Source organism: Periplaneta americana, chromosome 2, assembly GCF_040183065.1.
Source record: "Periplaneta americana isolate PAMFEO1 chromosome 2, P.americana_PAMFEO1_priV1, whole genome shotgun sequence".
Classification (NCBI taxonomy): Eukaryota; Metazoa; Arthropoda; class Insecta; order Blattodea; family Blattidae; genus Periplaneta; species Periplaneta americana.
The window spans coordinates 69,110,109-69,133,541 of NC_091118.1; the positions used below are offsets into that span (position 1 = coordinate 69,110,109).

At 36.7% G+C, this 23,433-nt stretch overlaps 1 protein-coding gene across 1 annotated transcript in view; it reads right to left on the reverse strand.

The window, feature by feature from the left end:
* Gpb5 (Glycoprotein hormone beta 5) overlaps positions 1–22,503 on the reverse strand; it is a 145,944-nt gene extending 123,441 nt beyond the window's left edge. Inside the window, exon 1 of the mRNA XM_069817921.1 lies at positions 22,324–22,503. Coding sequence (XP_069674022.1) covers positions 22,324–22,349 — 26 coding nt within the window. The 5' untranslated portion in view covers positions 22,350–22,503. The remainder of the gene's footprint in view (positions 1–22,323) is intronic.
* Positions 22,504–23,433: the final 930 nt, after the last annotated feature.

Here is a 23,433-nt window from a genome sequence, read left to right on the forward strand (position 1 = left end):
GACTCGAGCTATGTTGTGAAATCCTGGCCTTAAATGGCAGTCTTCTTCGTGATCCTTATTCTGGTCCTTGTCCTTGTTGTGGTCCTTGTAACAATTCTTGTACTATCTGTCATGTTATGTATCCCTACGTCGATATCGAGTGAACCGCGCTGTAAAACTTTAACTTCCGACGACCAAGAATCGTCTCATTCTTTTTCAGGGTAACTGTACGTCAGACTGCAGCTGTAGTCTAGACACTATTAACCCATTTTCAATGTTGTGGTTTAAAGGAATCGCAGCTCTGATTATTATTATTATTATTATTATTATTATTATTATTATTAATTTTATTTATTTATTTTAACTTAATTTATACCTCAAGTGCCTGAGTCCACCCAATGTTTTCCAAAAGTTGGCGCCACTGTTCACAAAAATAAGTAAATATAAATAAAGATAGAGACAGAAATAAACATTATTTTAAAACAGATAGAAAACAGAAGAATTGAGTGAAAGAGAAAACAAAAGATACAGTAAATGGAAAGAAAGTAACAGAGAAGCAAATAAGTGAAAGGAGAAAATACCAGGGCAGTCGATAAGTAATGGCCTAGAATATATATGTAACAGATGGCTCATTCCTATGTTAAAATCGCCGGCTGCCTGCCGATCCGGAGTTGCGGTCGGGCGCGGGTTCGATTCCCACTTGGGCTGATTACCTAATTGGGTTTTTCCTAGGTTTTCCTCAACCGTAAGGCAAATGGCAGGTAATCTATGGCGAATCCTCCGCCCCATCTCGCCAAATACCATCTCGCTATTATTCTATCACCAAGAACGTCTGCCCATACGTTGATTGAGAATCCGTCCTGATGCCTTGTTTCTTCAACTGCAGGAGGATTTTCATCAGCCCACACATGCTGATTATGAAAATTCATAACACCATATCTGCTGAACCCCGCTTATATACGCAACCAAACTTTTGTTTTCAGTATTCCTTGCGACGTAATTATCATTATTCCATGCCAGGGGTGTCAACTACGGTATGATTATCTGGTAGCCTGCTGTAATGTAGGGCAGACAAATGGATTGCCATGAAAGGACGTCACATTGAGCACCTCCTAAGAACAAGTGTTCAGATCTTAGAAAGTAGCCTATGTGTTGTAGGACCCATGTTTATTAGACATCATTTTCTTGTTTTGATGCATACTATCACCTCCTAAAATATTGGATACTTTTTTTAACACCCTGTATGTGAGCTCCAAGTCTATTGGCCACTTGTATCTCTCCGGGTTATGCTGCTCCACTGAAGGAGGTCTAGAAAATTGTGAAGGGGAAAAGTCGATGCGCTCGAAAAGTTGACTGCAGCATGGAGAAAGAAATGACGGAAGGTGTAAGCCTGCACCACAGTCTAGTATGTACAGTCACGAAGCTCAATACGTAGTAAATATGCATCCATAGATAGTTGCTAACCACTAGAATCGCTACTTTCGCCTCATCACAGACAATGCGAAATAGTACCGGCACAGTCTATTGTTCCTTGCACCCTCACAACTCAAGCTTCGTGACTGTATATACTAGACTGTGCCTGCACATTGAAAGGAACTTTGTCCTTTAACAGTGCAAGTGGAATCGAGTACACTCGCTCGTGTAACAGGTGTGATGTTCGATGGCTAAGGCAAGGCAACGTCGCCGCAAGAAACGCCACGAGTTCTAAGTTTGCATATTGAAAGGATCTCTGTCCTTTCGCAATAAGAGTAGAGAAGAGTAACCTCGCTCATGTAACAGGGTAATATATGAAAGCTGAGCCAGGACATTTATGTCGAGAATTTAAGACGCAAATTTCGATAACTTTATAGAATAAAATGTTTTATTTACAATAGAATGTTTTATTTTCGCTGGCAGAGTTAAGGCCATAAGGCCTTCTCTTCCACTCAACCAGCATTAATCAATAGAATAGTTACATACATATTTAAATTATGAATATTTACAATACACTTAAAAGATTCTCCAGTAATATTCTTCGGTTAGGCCTAAGTTTTAACGACTAGTACATGTTTATTTAAATTGAGATAAACCTACAAGAAAAAGTGGTATCTTAATTTATGAGCTAACGTAATTCAATTCAGTCTATATGCAATATGTGAAGAATTATAATTAAGTTGAGATAGCTAGTTGGTTAAAATGATGAGAATTAATTTAATAGAGGTTTACTATAACTATGTTATAGGGAGCAAAATACAAATCTAAAATATATTGATATAATGAGAATATTAATGAAATGCAATTTTGCCATTGGAGGTTCTGTATTCTACTTAGAGAAATTAATGGTAACAATAAGAATGACCAGATGTTAGTTTCATTATAAGTAACACATATTAATCAATAATCAATGTGTTAAGTAAGAATTTATGTACTTTTGACCTAAATGAAATGAAGAATATAAAAATGTCTTGTGGTAAGGTATAATGAATAAATTGTTATGATGAGACCTGGTACTTAGCTGATGATATGCAGATAAATATTGAAAACGAGAAGCCAAATAGATTGGGGTAGCGGTGCGTAGAATTTAAAATAAGAGAATGAGAGAATGCAGGGATCGTCGATCACTTAGCCTTAGCCAAGACTGATTTTGGAAAGGAGGGGAAACATGATCATACTTACGAATATATAGGGAGGAGCATGTAGAGTAGATTCGTGGCCCATCATTTCACTCAGACGCTAAATAACCATCCCAGTTGATAAAGCTTCGTAAAATAACAGATTTAAAAGATACCACGGTAAGTCGAAAACAAAAGACAAACACTGATCCCGCTCGATATCTGGGGAGCAAAAAATCTGAAAAAATTCTTTCTGCACCATCTCCACAATTTCTCTTATAACAAAGAAAGTAACAAAAGGGACACAAGTAAAAGTATATGAAAGTAAGTTGAAAAAAATAACGAAAAAAAAAAAACTTTTTTTTTTACTTCCCTGTAATGGTTTTATTTTGTCTTCGGAACGTAGAACGTTATATATAAAACAAAACACTATAATTACTGTTCTGTGTTCAAGAAAGAACGACGTTTCATATCGTCACAAATGGCTTCATGAGTCGTGTAATAAGGTTCGGTCAGAATTAACCCTGCTGTACGTGCTCTATCAGCGATACGAGATAATCACGGGAGAAAAATGAACTAATGACGTGTTTGTAACAACTGGAAGAGAGACATTGATAATTAAGAGTACGGCACAATAGACTAAAGAAGAAATGGGTGAAAGAAACAAGAGTGGATCAGCAAACAAAAGCATAATAAACATACTAAATGCCACGCACAAAGGACAGAAAAATGAAACTATGAAAGTGAGCATAAAAACTTGCTAGAAAAAAAAAGAGGCATAATAATTATGACGATCTAGAAAGAAAAAGAGGAAAAAAAGTGACAGGGCATTTGAGGAAATGTCTATGATTGCGTGAAATGTCTTTATAATAACTTAACACTGAACAACAAGAATTTTGCTACAACTTAAAACACTGTGTCCCTTATGGTTTGATGTGCGCTAAACCCGAAAATACATCTCTTTTCTTCGTATCACGTAAGTTTTTCAAGATATACTATGATTTTACTTTTCGATAAGCAGTCGCTCAGAAACCATCTGATGCGGGTTGGGGGGTTGTAAACCAAAACAAACGCTAATGCATTTTATAATTTTATGACCTATTTCCGGTTTCTTATGGTTGTTTGCATGTTGTTTTGTACTTCTAATAAGTAAACAGATATTGGTCCCTTCTATTCAGCAAATTTCATCAGTTCAAAGTGAGGTCTACGCAATGAATAAACAATGGTGTAGTTTTCAGTATTTAAAAGAAAAGTTTACCAGTTTGAGTGAAAGCAAATTAAAAGAGAGCATTTTTCATCTGTTCACAAATTCGCAAATTTATGGCTGGTTCTTTGTTTGAGGAAAAACTTTCCGTTACAGAAAAAATGGCATGGCGCGCTTTCAAAGATGTTTGCTCAAATTTCGTTGGAAATTCTTGGGCACACAACTACATCGAGCTTGGGGAAACCATGTTAAGTGCATATGAGTAAATGGGGTGTAATGTGTGTCGATCGTTCAATTTAAATCCAAGTGTTTCACCGAGTTTACCTCTCAAATTCTCATATGACATAATTGAGTTTATACTTTTCACAAACCACAGAAAACTGATTTCTTTTCTTTATCAAACTAAACACACAACCTTCATATACAAACTCAGTACAGAAACTGCGACTGCAAAAGTACAGCGATCGAAACAGAAGACTGGCCCCTATTGTAACCGAATTACCAGATTTTAGAAAGAGAAGAAAATAGTTATGCTCTCATTTTTACACAGTGCAGACATGGCTTTTTTATAAGGGATGAGGGGAACGAACCCCAGAAAAGTGTGTATTTCATATGCTAAGAAGATGAGCTGACAACAAGGTGGAAGTTTTCTTAGAAAACCATAGAACTTAATAAGAGTTTCGCATTGTTTCAACTTTCAATAAAGATAGACTAGGTCACTGTCCTCATATCTCCATCTCTTTCTGAATTGTTTGTGTACAGATTTTCCCTACGCTATCTGCTTTGCAGTTAGAAAATATCAGTACTATTGTGCTTTTAAGTAAGCAATTTCCGAGAGAGGAATATTGTCGGAATTTTTAGTATAAGTTTGTATTAACAAAATAATAATATTAATATCAACTACAACCGATTAATTTTAATCGACTCGATTATTCGATTAAATATTTTTATCGATTAATCTTACAACAGAAATTGATCGATTAATCGATTAGATTAATAGATTAAATCCCACAACACTACTTTCTACTGATCTTTTCACCTTTATTTTCCAATTTTTGCTACGATAACCTTTACGTATTTTTTCTCGCGGCACATCGGTTGAAAGTGGCTGCTGTATAGTGTGTCCCACACACTGTATAATTGCCAACTAGTCCAAATGCTAGGCTTCGGTCAATCATTTAATATAAATACACAACTATTTTTTGATACACTAAAATGCATTAGTTTCGGGATAGTCCCAATGGTTATGGAAAAGAGAGAGAAAGAGAAAGAGAGAGAGAGTGAGCGAGCGAGCGAGTGAGTGAGTGTATTTGCATTTCATTTTATAATAATAATTCCTCATTATATCACTTTAACTCCGTCAACATGAAAAATGCCTATGATATCGCAAACTGTGTACATAGCAATAATGCTTTTATTTAAAAAAATGTGAATATAGTGCCTAAAATTCTGAACATTCTATCGTTTATTGTCAATACAGTATGGTTGGTACACGGGTCTCTGTATTTTTTCACATCGCTGCTATTTTTAATTTGCAGGCCAAGAACGCTGCATATTGAAGTTTGCACGGTTTGTTAACCAGCGAACACGTTCACGTGCGATGACATCCCTGCAATTAATCATTCTAGTACCCGGCCGGCAGCCAATCGCTCAGTAATCTGTCTCACTCCCTTATTCACCCATCCACCTACCATCTATCCATCCAGTCAGCCACCGAATTCACTAACCACCTGCTTATGAAACGTGTACATGACAACAAACAGATATCTTACGTAACGTAACACAAGACAGGAGAAAACAAAAGACTACGAAGAGCAGAACGAATATAAAGAGAAAGAGAAAATCATAGTAAGCTAATGAATTAAGGTAGAGAAATAAGAGAGAAGACGGCGGGAAGAAGAGCGGCTGTAAGAAAGACAGAAAAGAGAATGAGAAAATGAGAGAGAAGGCGCGACGCGGCGAAAAGTAAAGAGAGAAAAGGAAAGAGAAACGAAAAACGGCGACAGAAGATCATTAAAGACAGAGATGGAGATGAGAAGAGAGAGACAAAGGAAATTAGAGAGAGATGGAAAAAAGAAGTGAGAGAGTGAGAGAAGAACTGAGAGACGGAGAGAGGGACTGAGAGAAGGAGAGAGGGACTGAGAGAAAAGAGACGGTGAGAAGAAGAGAGAGAGTGAGAGAAGTGAGAGACGGAGAAAGGGACTGAGAGAAGAAGAGAGAGATGGACAGAGGAAGTGAGAGACAGAGAGAAGAAGTGAGAGACAGAGAGAAGTGAGAGACGGAGAGAAGAAGTGAGAGACAGAGAGAAGTGAGAGACGGAGAAAAGAAGTGAGAGACGGAAGTGAGACGGAGAGGAGAAGTGAGAGACGGAAAAAAGAAGTGAGAGACGGAAAAAAGAAGTGAGAGACGGAAAGAAGAAGTGAGAGACGGAGAGAAGAAGTGAGAAACGTAGAAAAGAAGTGAGAGACGGAGAAAAGAAGTGAGAGACGGAGAGGAGAAGTGAGAGACGGAGAGGAGAAGTGAGAGACAGAGAAAAGAAGAGAGGGACAGAGAAGAAGTAACAGACGGAGAAAAATAGTGAGAGACAGAGAGAAGGAGAGAGGGACTGAGAGAAGAAGCGAGGTACTGGTACTGAGAGAAGAAATGAGAGGCGAAGAAAAGAAATGAGAGGCAGAGTGTACAAGTGAGAGACGCAGAGAATAAGAGAGAGACGGAGAAAAGAAGTGAGAGACGGAGAGAAGAAGTCAGAGACGGAGAGAAGAAGTCAGAGACGGAGAGAAGAAGTCAGAGACGGAGAGAAGAAGTCAGAGACGGAGAGAAGAAGAGAGGGACAGAGAAGAAGTGACAGACGGCGAAAAGAAGTGAGAGACGGAGATGAGGAGTGAGAGACGGAGAGGAGAAGTGAGAGACTGAGAGGAGAAGTGAGAGACAGAGAGAAGAAGAGAGCGACAGAGAAGAAGTGACAGACGGAGAAAAGAAGTGAGAGACAGAGAGAAGGAGAGAGGGACTGAGAGAAGAAGAGAGGTACTGGTACTGAGAGAAGAAATGAGAGGCGAAGAAAAGAAATGAGATGCAGAGTGTAGAAGTGAGAGACGGAGAGAATAAGAGAGAGACGGAGAAAAGAAGTGAGAGACGGAGAGTAGAAGTGAGAGACGGACATAAGAAGTCAGAGACGGAGAGAAGTCAGAAACGGAGAGAAGAAGTGAGAGACAGAGAGAAGAAGTGAGAGACGGAGAGAAGAAATGAGAGACGAAGAGAGGAAGTGAGACGTAGAAAAGAAGTGAGAGGCGGAGAAAAGAAGTGAGAGACGTAGAAAAGAAGTGAGAGACGAAAAGAAGAAGTGAGAGACGGAGAAAATAAGTGAGAGACGGAGAAAAGAAGTGAGAGACGGAGAGGAGAAGTGAGAGACGGAGATGAGAAGTGAGAGACAGAGAGAAGAAGAGAGGGACAGAGAAGAAGTGACAGACGGCGAAAAGAAGTGAGAGACAGAGAGAAGGAGAGAGGGACTGAGAGAAGAAGAGAGGTACTGGTACTGAGAGAAGAAATGAGGGCGAAGAAAAGAAATGAGAGGCAGGGTGTAGAAGTGAGAGACGGAGAGAAGAGAAGAAATAAAAAAGGAGAGATGGAGAGAAGGAGGGAGAGACGGAGAGAAAAAGACACTGAGCAAGGAGAGAGAGAGAGAGACATACAAGTGGAGGGAGACCGGAAGAAGGAGGCAGAGAGACCGAGACAAGTAGAGAGGTTGACCAAACAAGGAGAGAGGCTAGGCGGGATGGAATTCACAGATAGGCCTATCAAATACAGTAAATGCATAAGGATAGAAATGGAGGAGGCATTTAAGTTACGTCACTAACAAGTTCATTGAGACAGCTGACCTCTATATGGATTTTAATTAATTTTTGGCTGAAGTCTTACTTCATCTTTTGAAGAAATTCATAATTTTTTTAACCTGTGGAATCTCTCTTCAAATTATTTGAAGTAGCCAGGTTCCTATATTAATTTCATTGGATAGTGACGCCCCCGACTTTAAGAGTTGAGGAGATAGAAAGTGCCTTCCTTCCACCGAAGTCGTCGCCTGTGGTAGTAAATATATGTTTAGATAAGATATATTTTCATATTTCTGTCATTGACTGCACATCTGACGGTATATCTTCATCGCTGAGTGACGTCAGTGAACGTTAGAATTAAATTGAAAATAAGCACTCGTAGGCCTATACGGCAAACTACAGAAACTATTGATCACATAGGCTATTGTACTTTTTTGATGCAGCTGACCTGTTGTAGCTGGGATACAGCTGATATCAGCGTAAAGATTGCGGAATAAGTACTAACCACTTCCAATCTACTGTAATGAACACTATCGGTCGATATCCCGCAAGTTGTCTCGCATTTCAGAATTATGATTATTTTGCGTTTCATGTTTATCAAAGTTACAGAAATCTTATTAATATATCGGATAAATAGTTCAGAATTAAATATTGTGACAGAGCTGGGATACGATCTCACAACTGGCAGAAGGATTTCAAGGTCGGCCGTGGTTCGGCGCAAGTTGCGCGCGCATCTGCTTCCTGTGGCATGTGCTGTGGCGTAGAGAGGAGAGAGAGCGACCGCGGCAGAGAGGGGAGATATCCAGAGAATTCGAGAATTCCATCTCTGGACATCCGTGGAAATCTCTAGCATCGTAGAAATTTCTCGTAATTATGGTTTGGTTATAAATACAACACGCGAGTGAACTTGAGTAGTCAGTGTTGTTGTAATCGTTGGACAGCAAGCCAGCCAGTCTTGTGTAGCAGTGAAGCCAGCTTTGAGACCGGAGTTCGACTAGAGTTGTGTCCGTAACTGTGGAGCCGGAAGTCCTAAGTTTGAGTGTAGTGGACCGCAGTTGGGGGACCTGAGTTCGAAATTCAGCGAATTGTCTCTGAAGGTCTGGGGTTCGAGATACTGTGAACTCGAGTGACTGAGCTAGAAGAGCTAGCCAAGGCAAACGAGCTGTGAACTGAGAACTGACAGTTATGATTTGTAAATAGTGCTTTGTGAACATTAGTTAAAATTAGCAGTACATTGTTCTCAATAATTCAAGTAAATTGTCATTGTCGTCTGTGGAGTGCGATAACGAATACTGTTTTACTATGTGGAGTGGAAATCCCATTGTTGACAGGAGTAGAATTAAATTGTAGAAAGTAACTATTATTGTTGCTTTGAATAAAAGTTACATTGTTGAGTTGGAATAAATTTACAATATAAATTGAAACACATCGTCTAACCTGCTCCTTCTTCCTGCTATTACACACCTCCCTCCTGAACATATACTGGTAACTTGCAGCTAAGTTCAGAGCCCTTGTTTACTTTGCGACTAGTTATTCCAGTGATTACAGCTAAATCCTCGACTTGCAGTGTCTGGGCACGAGTGCCCACTGCCTTCTTAAAAGTCGTTCTGCAGGTTATTACAGACGGCTGGGAAACAAAACGTATCTCGATGACAAAATGTGATTCTATATGTGAACAAAATCTGTCATTAAGATTTATAAAATGCTGCAAGCCGCAAAATAGCTTTTAATTTTGTATCCTCTATGTTTCCTCTCAGTCTTGGCTTCATATTAAGCTTCATTGTACAGAATAAATTTTCACAAGCATTTGTACTACCAAACATGGACAGTAAATAGGCTGCAATTTTTTTTAGTGGGTTAATTCACTTCGCTTTTCTATGGTAATCTAGCGTCTGAATGAAATGAAGGTCATAATGCCAGAGAAATGAGTCCAGGGTCCAGCGCCGAAAGTTACCCAGCATTTGTTCTTTATAGGTTGAAGGAAAACCCCAAAAAAATCTCAACCAAGTAACTTTTCCCAACCAGGATTTGAACCGGGGCCCACTCGTTTCACGGTCAGGCAAGCTAATTGTTACTCCACAGCTGTGGATGGTTGCAAATTAATATAGTGCTGTTTTAAATTATGTTTTCTGCATATCACGTGCTTCTCGCGTGTGGACATTTCCCCATTTTACATTCCTAAAAAGGAATGTCGGGGTTAAAACGGTTTAAATATTTACACTTCTCTCCTTCCATGTACACCAGTCTCGCAATGATGACTAGTAATTCTGAGCTAGATCTCATTTATGTCAGTTGCGCTCGCACGGAGCTTTGTTACCTGTAAACATTGCTAAAGAATGTACAGGTCTTAAACGCAGTGCTCTTATAAAAAACTAAAACTCGAGCTGCAGTGATTACATGCGACAGACAGCCTAAGAAGTAAGGAGACGGAGGAAAGGTACTTGGCATGAAAACTACAATCAGTGGTGGTTCCTGTACTAACATCTTGATCAATCCCGCGGATAAAAATCTCAAGCTTTGCTGTGTCAGTAATGTCACTGCTGTCATCAAGAGCCAGTGAATAATATACGATTTTTCTTGCTTCTTTTTTTTAACCTTCCTCTTGAATATAATCAGGAATTTTCTAAATTCTTCTCTCGATACTTGGTCGAGAAATTCGTAGTTTTTCAAAATTAAGAACTTCTTATGGACAAGTTATTTAAGCTATTTTAATCATTACTCTTTTGAGAAATTCTGTTTTATTAAAAGGCTTTAGAGCACGAGATATTTCAAACCCCATTAGGTACCTGACTTCCTTACATTTATTTATCTCAGCTTTCTCTTCCTGGATATGATTTAAGACATATCAATTCCTGGCGTTTAACAGTTCGTAGGCACATAATATTGAACAGTTTTCTACAATATTATTAAATGAATAACTAATAAATAGTTATCCTCATCTTAAGGTTAAGAAGATTAAAATTCAAATAAAACCTAATAATTTTTATCCTTCTAGGGAGAAGATTTAAAAATATCAATAATAATACACGTACAGAAGAATTATAGAAACACATAATTAGTGGTCAATAATAATAATAGTAATAATAATAATAATAATAATAATAATAATACATTATTCAGCGCGGCAATTAATGTTTCTATATACTCCTGATTGAACCGTTGAGCAAAGTAAACATATTACATTTTGTCCGACAGAACAACAAAAATGTTCTCCTTCTCATTCTTTACGAAACCACCTCTTACTCCTTGTAGAGATAGAGTTTGTAGAGCGACATGATACTGCCACTGCTTGCCTTCAGTACGTGAATGAAATACACAGCAATGTACAGGAAACTCCTCGTACCCGTTTGAAAGTCTGTGATTACACGATGTAATCACGACACCCGCTTTGGTCACCGCTGCAGTATAAACTATAAAGCCTTCAAGGTGGAGTGGAAGATATAATATTTATGCTTCGAACATGATGATGATGATGAAGTGTTTGTTCTGTAAAAAGATATAATTTGCAAAAAAAAAAAAAAAAAAAAAAAAAGCAACATAAAATGACATTATGAGACGCAACATGAGAAAATATATACACGTTATTCAGGAGAAGAAAGAAACAAATTGATTTCGGAATTGACATCGTAGGTAAAGTAATTTTGGGGTCATTATTTTGTATCTACGTACATTTCTTGTATTTATTTATTTTAAATGTATTGTTGACAATGTCAAAAGAAGTGCTTATACTAATTTTGGCCACTCGACCGCAATTACGAGGCTGTACAGAAAGTGATTTTCCCTGGGGCAGTTTACAAAAAAAAAAAAAAAAAAAAAGCACAATTGTATGGAAAGATTCATTGAAAGAGATACAGCAATTGTTGCGCTATTTGTCAACATATCCTCCACTGCAATTGAAACATTTGTCATACCACGGGATTAATTTTTGTATCCTCGCGTCGTAGAAGTCTGCCGCCTGGATTCGGAATCGGCTTTTGACAGCCGTCTGCACCTCTTTGTCGATCCCATGATATGACAAATGTCTGCATTCCGTTGGGGAATATGTTGAAAAATAGCTCAACAATTACTGTGTCTGATCCAATAATTTTTTCCTATGAAATTGTGTTTTATTTCTGTTAACGGCCCCTGGCGAACTTATTTTTACGGCCCTCGTAATTGCGGTCGAGTGGCCAAAATTTGCATAAGCATTTCTTTTCATATTATTAACATGATGGAAGAAAAAAATAACTTTTTTATCTGCCCCCATCAGAATGTTTGCTTGTAAGTGTACGCCACCCCAGTCAGAGACCTTCGTGATCTTCGGGAGCGCATCATAGAGGCCATTGAGAGCATTCCTGAAGACATGCTCCAACGTGCTTGGCAAGAAATCGTTCATCGCCTCGATATCGTCACAGTGACGGCTGGAGCTCACGTAGAGATAAATGGTGATGTGGATATCGAAACTTGTTGAGTTTTCCTTTCATATAAACGTTACTGTAGGTTTGTATCTTCAACCGTTTACAAGTCACATACAATTGAAATTAGGTACATTCTAGCGGCCCACTGTATTGCTTTTGCCTTTATTCGAAGTATGTTCACCCTTGTGATTACATCAGAACACTGTGTAGCCTGTAGCCTCTCCCATGCGCTGATGTTGAAGGTCAAGCTCGTCAGCTGTGATTGCAAGCTTATATCGTAGCATCACTGGTGTACACCCTTGCTTAGTAAGCAGTCTTTCCCTCGTCGGGTGCGCTTGGTATCTGTGGAGCGCGTACGAGACAGTGAATTGACTACTACTGACTCTTATGTGCAACTTGCTCATACGCGCGCCTATTGCCGTTCCTGACTCTAAAAGATACAATAACTTAAAATTTTACAATTGAACGGACAGGAAAGAACAACCCTACTTCATCATTTCCAAGTAATCAAACTGATTTTTAATGCGTTTGCTCGTGCTGATATTCCAGTGCGAAAACTTAGAAATTCTTGCATAAAGAATTCGTATAAAAGTACACAAACAGAAAATTCCTAAGCGATTCTATGTTATGAAAATATTATTTCTAAGTTTACTATAAAAAGTGACAGATTACATAAGGGAAATAATAGCAGATAACAAAATTTGGGTCTCAATACACGAAAGCAAAGATTCTGCAAATTGTGTTCTATTGCATTTCTTTACATTCCGTACATCGCTTCGTAGTTAGAATATGGAACATGTAAAAAAAAATCTTAATAATACTACGAAGTCTTAATTAAATGTGTTTAAATGCGACAGGCTTATGTCAGTAGATTTACTGGCATGTAAAAAAAAACTCCTGCGGGACAAAATTCCGGCACACCGGTGACGCTGATATAACCGCGGCAATTGCGAGCGTCGTTAAATAAACCGTTATTTAAAAAGAGTACGACACTGGGGGTTAGTATCGATAGTAATTCAAGACAGAAATATTCATGCAGCGTTGTTGAATGTCATACTTTCACCTATAGAACAGAAGGTGTGAGAAATTAGGTACTTCTTTAATTTGGTCCTAAATAATCTTATGTTTCGAGTTTAATTTTTTTATGTCCATAGGGAAGCTATTAAAAATGTTTACTGCCATATAACGCACTCCTTTTTGATAGTACTAGCCTTGCCGATGGTGTATGAAAATCATTTTTGACGAATATTTATGATATGAACTGTTGCATTAGTTACAAAGTTTTCACGATTACATATGAGGAAGTTTATTAATGAAAAAATATACTGACAAGTCAGGAGCATTATTTGTACTATTTTGAAAATGGTTCTACACGACAGATCAGTAGCAAACTCCATTGAATTCATTACGAACATAGTCACTGTTGACATTGTTGTAGAATCTTAATTCAATCTGAGAAAAAATAATTACGATTCTGCATATAATCAGGAAATCAGGATAGAATCAGTGAAATGTGTCGTAGTTCCAGTGCAGTGAGGGAGTTGACAGCGAAATAAGTGTAGTGCTGAAAGGTACTTGTGCATGTATGAACATATCATACTCGTGGGTTTTAGTTCGAACTTAGGGTTAAGATACAAATTAGATTTACTTTATGTTATTTTAAGTGATTGTGTTTCATTTAATTTAAAATATTATTATTATTATTATTATTATTATTATTATTATTATTATTATTATTATTACTACTATTATCATCATCAAGTCCACACCTGTGGAGTAATGGCTAGCGCGTCTGGCCGCGAAACCAGGTGGCCCGGGTTCGATTCCCGGCCGGGGCAAGTTAATCTGGTTGAGGTTTTTTCTGCGGTTTTTCCTCAACCCAATAAGAGCAAATGCTGGGTAACTTTCGGTACTGGACCCCAGACTCATTTCACCTGCATTATCACCTTCATCTCATTCAGACGCTAAATAACCTGAGATGTTGATAAAGCGTCGTAAAATAACCAACTAAAATAAAAAAATTATCATCACCATTACTATTAATTAATATTAGTATTAATTATTATTAGTATTATTAATTGTATTTTTATTGGTTGTGTTTATTATTAATTGTCATTATTGAGTGTAATTAGTTACAACTGCCACCGGGTATTTACCCATTTGCAGTGTAAATAAATAAATACATACATACATACATACATACATACATACATACATACATACATACATACATACATACATACATACATACATACATAATTTATATTACATTTTATAATGGACCAAAGGAATTAATGACTAGCTCTATTAATAATCTTTTTCGTTTCTGATAAATAATGTATGATTTCTGTTATCTATTTAGGTCCTACTTTTCCACTTACAAATGGCTTTTAAGGAACCCGGAGGTCCATTGCCGCCCTCACATAAGTCCACCATTGGTCCCTATCCTGTGCAAGATTAATCCAGTCTCTATCATCATATCCCACCTCCCTCAAATCCATTTTAATATTATCCTCCCATCTACGTCTCGGCCTCCCCAAAGGTCCTTTGCCCTCCGGCCTCCCAACTAACACTCTATAAGCATTTCTGAATTCGCCCATACGTGCCACATGCCCTGCTCATCTCAAACGTCTGGGTTTATTGTTCCTAATTATGTCAGGTGAAGAATACAAAGCGTGCAGTTACTTTTTCACTTACTTCAATAGAAAATGAAAATAACGAACGTTATATCAGTACTGCGTGAGCGAGTTAGACTTTCAGCATGACAACAAGGATTCCTTAAATATAAATTTCACACACACGTCAATTGATCCTAAATTTGTGTTAAGTACTTTGCTGTCTTTTACCCGACTACCCATTGTGTTCACCATGATGTACAGTACGATTATTTAGTCCTGACAGTCGCCGACAATGTGCGCCTGGGTCAGGCGAGTCCATTTAGTTACGCCAAGGGGTGTTTGGGTTAGTCAGTCGCTTGCCTCCACAGCGATCGGATGCCATGCGTGCGGTAGAGCGGTACTGTATGTTTCCAATACAGTTAAGCTGTACTGCATTCCTTTACCGACCGCTCGCCCTTATCTCTATTCCGGAGCTCTCCCCACTTTTTCGCGTCGTCGAGCTGTGAGGACTAAATAATCGGTCTGTATTTGTAAACATCGCTTCGGTTTGGTTCGAACGCGGTCTGCTACTGACCTGTGGTTAGAAGAGACTACATTATGTCCAGTTGCAGTTAACTTGCAATAAATGTCTAAAAAGTCCGCAGTCTACTCATGACGTCTTCACTATACACTGTACGCAACTAACTTGAATCCGGTACATAGGTGACCCGTGTCCGGGATCTAATGATCACCAAATCTAAACCATCTACCGAATTTAATATATATATATATATATATATATATATATATAATTTAATATATATATACTGTATCTATCTATCTATCTATCTATCTATCTATCTATCTATCTATCTATCTATCTATCTATCTATCTATCTATCTATCTATCTATCTATCTATCTATCTATCTATCTATCTATCTATCTATCTATCTATCTATCCATGTTTTAAAAACAATATACTTATTCCAAATGTCTTACTTAAATGTACAGTATCAGTTGTGACGTTCTACCGCATTTAAATGCGCAAAATAGTTGATTCTGTTTCATTAATCAGCTCATTTCCAATGTAGAGAAGCCGTCTTTGTATCTAGGCTACTTATATATATATATATATATATATATATATATATATATATATACTGTATACATATGTATGTGATAGGGTTTTTATTTAAACGATTACTAATGAATACCAAATAAACAACTAAACAGTTAATGAAATATAAATAGCAACAATAAAATTATAATCTTTCCAACAATAATAATTACAACCGAGCGAGTTGGCGCAGACGGTAGCGTTTGTGACTCGTATTCGGGAGGTCCCGGGTTCAAACTCCGTGGCTGGCTAATCTGATTGGGGTTTTTCATGGTTTCCCTCAGTCACAAAGACGAATGCCGGATTGAAAATTTGCATACTATGATTCATCATCGCCTCAACCAACAATATTATAAATATTAGACCTAACCAAAATCTAAAAAACCGGTTACATGCCACAAGCCATCTACAACACACAATAGAAACAGGAACTCAACAATTGTAACAACGGCCTACTGGTATACCCACAGATCCTAACGCGCGATATGACCACACTCTTTAACATCGTGTATAAATAAACTTAACAAAAAGAATATATTATATTACCATTTCTTTCTTTTCCTCTTTCCAGCTCAAACGTAAATTTATCACACTAACAGTGCTGCCATATATGACAAAAATCGGAATTAAATATACCATTCTAAACTTTCTGAACGAAACAGCGACATTTTCCCACGCGGTGGTGTTTCCAGTTCATCTCTTTACATCGCGTTGCGCGTCATTATGAAATCAATTACATTAATGTAACCTAATGGCTGTAAAATTTGTCTATAATTAAACGAGGTATAGGCCTTGCTATGATATTACAATGAACCGCAGGTTTGCGTTGTGTGCAAAATAAATCATATTGTGTCTAGATTATTTAGGTAAATATATTCAGTTTAAAATCTATTAACTAAAACAATGATTATGTTTCTATAATGTTGGCGAATGCGATGTTAAAACAAGAGAGATTCTACGAGCGTGTTTTAGGAACAGTAGACTATATTGAACGCATTAACCAAGGCCTCTTCAGATAAAAAAACAACTAAATCGTGACGTGTGTAGAAGATATGTAGGTTGGATTTTTTTTCCACTACTCGCTAAATAAACAGAGCCGTCCGTAATTCGTCCAGGTAACTCCGCAACGTTACTTTTTTTTTTTTTTTTTTGTCCAAAACTGAGTGGAAAAAATCTTGTTAAAATGTGTGTTCAAGGCTTATTTTTCACGACAATGTTCTTACTTTGGAGTATTGGTCAGTGCATCTGCCTGCGAAACTAGTGGGCCCCGGATCGAATCTCGGTTGGGACAATTTGACTGGTTGAGGTTTTCCGGGGTTTTCAGTCAACCCATTAAGAGCAAATTGTTGTTTAATGTCAGTAACATAACATGTACAAAAATACAAACGTAATTCTTCCCTAAAGGATAAAAACTCGAGCTCAAAGTGGGTTATGAAGAAAAAAAACTTAAGGATAAAAGGACTTAAAAAATACAATTGCAATTTTAACAATACAACTCATACCAATACATATTAAACCAATATATATTCTTTAAAAATGAAATTCCTAACGCTATTTTTTTAATTTGCTCACACTAAAATTTTTCAAATTTTGGTATTTTTCAATTATTTTATTATGTAACTTTGAACAAAAGTAGGCACCATGGCTAAGAGCTGTGCTTGTTCCTCTACTCGTATCAAATCAGATCATTTAGTTCCTTATTTATAATGATACAATTTGAATTTATTGCAATTTTTATGTATGAAGTTTAATAAAGCAATATAATAAATTTGTTTAATTTAAGAACATTAAAATCAGTGAACGAAAGCTCGGATGAGTAATCAATTGGTTTATTAAGGTATATTTTAATTATTCTCTTCTGAACTAGTATTAGTGGAGTGAGATTAGAATTACAAGCATTTCCCCACTCTAAAATTCCATACTGGAGAATTGATTGAAATAAAGCTAAATAAATTAGACGTAAAATATCAACTGGTAAATATGACCGAAGTATAACGGAGAAATTAATAGTTTTACGTAATCTATTGCACAAGTATGTAATACAGAAAAAAAAGTGTATGTTCATTCCATCGTAAATGCTAATCGTTCGTAATGTCTAAATACTTAACTTTTGATGTTTCAGTTAATATAGGACATACATAATTTTGAAAAGAACAATCAAAATTATGATTTTTTTATGTTAAGGGAAGATTGAGGAGATTTAAGACTACTGGACCTTAGTGAAAAAGGAACAATAGTTATTTTGGATGTGTTTAAAGAAAGAGCGTTTGAATCAAACCATTCTTTAAATACTTGTAGTCCATTATTCGCATTAATATAAGTCCCTTTGCAAGATTTTTCACCAAAAGAATTACAGTATTGTCCGCATATGAATATGAAGGGCTCACAACCAGAGTGGACCAAGTCCATCAGTGGTCAGTTTGTGATTAATACAATTTCGGATGAAGAAAACTTAGCTTTATTCATTGCCATAACAAATGAAGTCCATAACTCATTTGTTACTCCACAGAGGGCAGCATTTCCTATGGAAGATGAAGGTTGCTAAGCGTGAGCCAGGAACTTTTAAGACTCAAATTCTCAGAACTATTCCAGACGGACTTGGTCCACTCTGGTTGTGAACCCCTCATATATAACCCCATTATATTTGTGTTAATCAGTTAATACAAATAATTTATATAAAACAAGAATAAAATTTGACTAAGAACAAATGTTGGGTAACTTTCGGCGCCTGGCCCTAGGTTCATGGCCCCTGGTCTTCCATCCAGACAGTTTAGGTTCGATCCCGGCCAGATGGTGATGGAATTTGTAGTGGACAAAACAGACCTTGCAAAGGGTTTTTCTCGGGATACTCCCGTTTCCCTCAATCATTCCGCAAACACTCTCCACCCCCTCATTTCATCTATCATGTACAATAGTGAAAATATGCTGGTGTGAAGTGTACGGGTAGTACGGATTTCTGATGCTGATATAGGAAGGCTTTGAGGATCCGGGCCCTTGGGGCTTACCAGGCTGCTCGTATGCGGATGAGTCCTAGTTCTATCAGGGACTGAGGCAGGATGGCCCATCTGTCAGCGTCAGATCCACGAATGTATGACTTAGACAATATTCGAACGTTCAAATAATTTGAAAAGATGTTGAAATATTTGAATAAAAACAATATCGAAATGTTGAATTATAATGATTAAACAAACAATATTAAACACTAAGCAAATTTAAAAACGGAAACATAGTAAAATTCACGGAAAAAATGTGAAAATGGTGACAAAATATTTAAATAAAAACGATATTGAAACACCCAGTCTCAATTATTGAATTTAAATAATAACAACATAATTATAAGAAAACGCAAACGTAATACAACACTGAAAAAAATATCAAAATGGTAACAAAATTGTTGAGCTTAATCAATAGTGATATCCCTCACTTAATAAATGTACCTATTGTATTCAATTGATCAGGAAGAGGAAAAGGAATTGGTTGGGCCACTGGCTGAGAAGAAACTGCCTACTGAAGGATGCACTGGAAGAAATGGTAAACGGAAGAAATGATGGAGGGAGAAGAAGGTATCAGATGGTAGACAACATTGAGATATAGGCGTCATATGCGGAGACTGGGAGGAAGACAGGAAATAGGAATATTGAGCAATGCTGGATTTGCAGTGAAAGACCTGTCATTAGGCAGAACACTGTGTACCTATATGTATGTATGGATGGATACAGGATAACTTGAAATGGAAAACACATACTACTACTAATTTTGCATGGAAGTTAAGTAAAAACATACACGCTTCAAAGTTATTAATATAGGCCTATGATACCAGTTCAGAAACAGTAAAAATAGTCTATGTTGCACATGTACTGTACACTCCAGTATAAAGTATGGTATAATATTCTGGAGAAATTTACCGGAAGCAAAACTGATTTTTAAAGTCCAGAAACAAGTCATGAGGGCAATAAGTAGTGAAAACAAACTTAAATCATATAGATCCCAATTTAAAAAAAAAAAAAAAAACCTTCATAATATACTTGCTCTGATATGCGTATTTATTTATATACATATAATAGTAATAATAATAATAATAATAATAATAATAATAATAATAATAAATTTGTAAAAAGAAATATAAATAAATATGAAACAATATTGCAAACGTCCATATGCATTATACAAAAAATAAACAAAACCTGCACATTTTGCCAACTTAATAGTAGTCTTTACCGAAATGGAGTTCTACAGTCAGGAAGAAAAATATGCAATACTCTTACAAAACCACTCACAAGTAAATATTCTGATGGGGGGCAGATAAAAAAAAACTTATTTTTTTTCTTCCACCATGTTAATAATGTCAAATAAAGTGCTTATACAAATTTTGGCCACTCGACTGCAATTACGAGGCTGTCCAGAAAGTGAATTTCCCTGGGGCAGTTTACAAAAAAAATACATAATTGCTTGGAAAGATTTATTGAAACAGATACAGCAATTGCTGCGATATTTGTCAATATATCCCCCACTGGAATTGAGACATTTGTCATACAATGGGATAAACTTTTGTATCCTTGTGTCGTAGAAGTCAGCCGCCTGGGATCGGAACCAGCGTTTGACAGCCGTCTGCACCTCTCTGTCGATCGATATGACTTATGTCTCAATTCCGGTGGGGAATATGTTGAAAAATAACTCAACCATTCCTCTGTCTCTCTCAACAAATTTTTCCAACGAAATTGTGTTTTCTTTCTGTTAACGGCCCCTGGCGAACTTATTCTTTTACGACCCTTGTAATTGCGATCGAGTGGCCAAAATTTGTATAAGCACTTGTTTTGACATGATTAACATGGTGGAAGAAAAAATATTAACTATTTTATCTGCCCCCATCAGAATGTTTACGTGTCAGAAGTACTCCCAGTTACAGTGCATTAAATTCGAAACTTAGAGTTTTCTGCAGATACTCTTTTATACTACTCAGAAACATTTGAATTTTGAATTTCAATATTTGAATTCAATTTATATTTTAAGTAAATCTTTAGGCCTATTAGTTCTGTATTGTATCAGCTAATTTGTGTTTAATAGTATGGTTTAATTGTATTGTATTGATTCCTTTGTAGTATTGGTTCTTTTATTGTGTTATTAATTTATATTGTACGACTTTGATTTGTCAAATATCCGTACAAATGTGATTTTAATCTATTAAATAAAATATTATATATGTTCACAAATTTAGAGTATTCTGAATTGTAGAAAACCCTTTGAGATCTAATTATATTTATTTTTATTAGGTTATTTTACGACACTTTATCAACATCTAAGGTTATTTAGCGTCTGAATGAGATGAGGGTGATAATGACGGTGAAATGAATCCGGGGTCCAGCACCGATAGTTACCCAGCATTTGCTCATATTAGGTTGAAGGAAAACACTGGAAAAAACCTCAATCAGGTAACTTGCCCCAACCGGGAACCGAACCCGGGCCACCTGGTTTCGAGACCAGGCGCGCTAACCGTTACTCCACAGGTGTGGACCTCAAGTAAAAGGTTTGTCCATCGTCAATGGTGGGATACTTTTCGTAATGTTGGACAAAATAATTTTTCAAACGAAGCTTTGTTTCTTAAGCATATTATTAATTATACTGTAGTAATTATAATGCTGTATTGTACATAACATTCATGTTGTGCATAGTTAGTGTTATATATACTGCATTAAATGAGTTCATATACATGTCAGTGGTGTGATAAAATGTGGAACTTTTAAACGTAAGACATACTTGTATTTTATTATTGTTGGTTATTTTACAACTCTTTATCAACTGCTATAGTTGATGAAAGTGATAATGCCAGCTAAATGAGTCCAGGGTCCAACGCCGAAAGTTAACCAGCATCTGCTCTTAATGGGTTGAGGGAAAATCTCGGAAAAACCTTAACCACGTAACTTTTCTCAACCAGGATCTGAATCCGGGCCCGCTCGTATTTTAATATTGACTTAAATTAAAAGATTGCAGTAAACTACAATAATATGGAATGAAACGTTATTTCCTCTTGTACGTCAATGAATAATTACTTTTTAAAAGTATACAAGAATTCAAAGAGACCTACCAAAATTGTCAATGCTATGACGTCTGTGGTGTGACTTTGCTGTCTTTTTTTTTTCACATTATCGATACAAACGTTACAAATAAATTTAAATTTCTTGAAAATTAATTTGCAGTTAATGAATACATAGCACCACAAATATTAGTTCATATTCTTCAAGTTAAATTATGTTTGATTAGAGGAACATTTTTAGGTTATGTATAATATATGTTTTGGACAATTTCTCATAGACAAGCCATATGTAGATATAATAATATAATATCAAAACACTGAACTATATCATGGAAATATTAACGTCAAACGATAATTTAAAATAATATTAAGATATTGGTAAAAGACATTCCGATGAAAACCAACATTGAATCGCTAAATAAGTGTCAAAGTAAGAAATTTATACCGGTAATATATTAAAACAGTGTCGCAATGATTACAGAATAATTCAATAAAAATGTTAAATGTTAACCTCACTTGTTAAATGAATCTTATTTCCGGAACTTGCAATAAATGGCAAGAAATGTGGTTCTACTTACGGGAACCTGTGAACCGGTGAATTCATGTCTCCGTCCAGATGATACCTGCTCCGTAGGCGCGAACTCCTCTCCACGCTTCAATTTACTTCTTATACCAGAGGAGAGGAATATATCAACACGCCTGCACGGGGCACGCGAAACTGACCCCTAGCACCCCCCACGCGATCCCAGTGCGCATAGAGGTTGGAGTTGACGTAACAACATTTCCGTCATCAGACACCATCCACCCCTCGGCACCCTCTTAATGGTGTGAAGCAAAATATTATTTTCTTCAAACACTGATATAATATTTAAAAATATATTCAACTCTTAAAATTAATACATCAGCTGATGCAATTGTTGGAAAGAGAGGGTTGAAACGAGGGGGTGAATGTGAGAGGGAGGTTAGGCGGAAAGCGCATGTCCACCCCCTGATTGGTTACACTCACGGCGCTTGTCTCTCATGAGGCGCCAGACCATGGATTTTTAGTTCATTGTAAGATGCATCTAAACAATTGCACCTGACGTCATCGATACTGAGCGTGCGCACTGAGTATTACCGCCAAAATGAATGGGCCCTAGCGTGGGTAGTTGAATTTGTGACCTCCCCCCACCCAAACTCGCTTCCGACCCCTAGTAGAATTTTATTCATATCTGTGAGAGATGTACACACAACAAACTTCTCAGTTTAAAAATTACACATCTGTTTTCGCAAAACGGAAGATCAATGAAAATGCAAACGCTCTTTTATACGTTTCAAAATATATTTCTTCGAATATAAGTGCGTAGGCCTAATTCGAAATCATAGTCATTTAATTTTGAATCGTTAATACAGCCGTCTTCTATAGTTGCCGTTTCTGCCTCTACAATAAACGTACTAGGGTTCGATCCTTGTTGACGATAACGTAAGGTGGTCCAGTTTACACAGATATATCCCAGTTTTCTTTTTAATTTTGTACCAGTGTTTCAGTAACGCCCACATTGGTTCCGGTTATTAAACAAATCGATTAAAATCAGTGGCGACTCGCGATATGTTTTGTTTGTAGTATATGAGATTGACGACTGATGATCAAGACAGAAAATAACAATAATAATAATAATAATAATAATAATAATAATAATAATAATAAT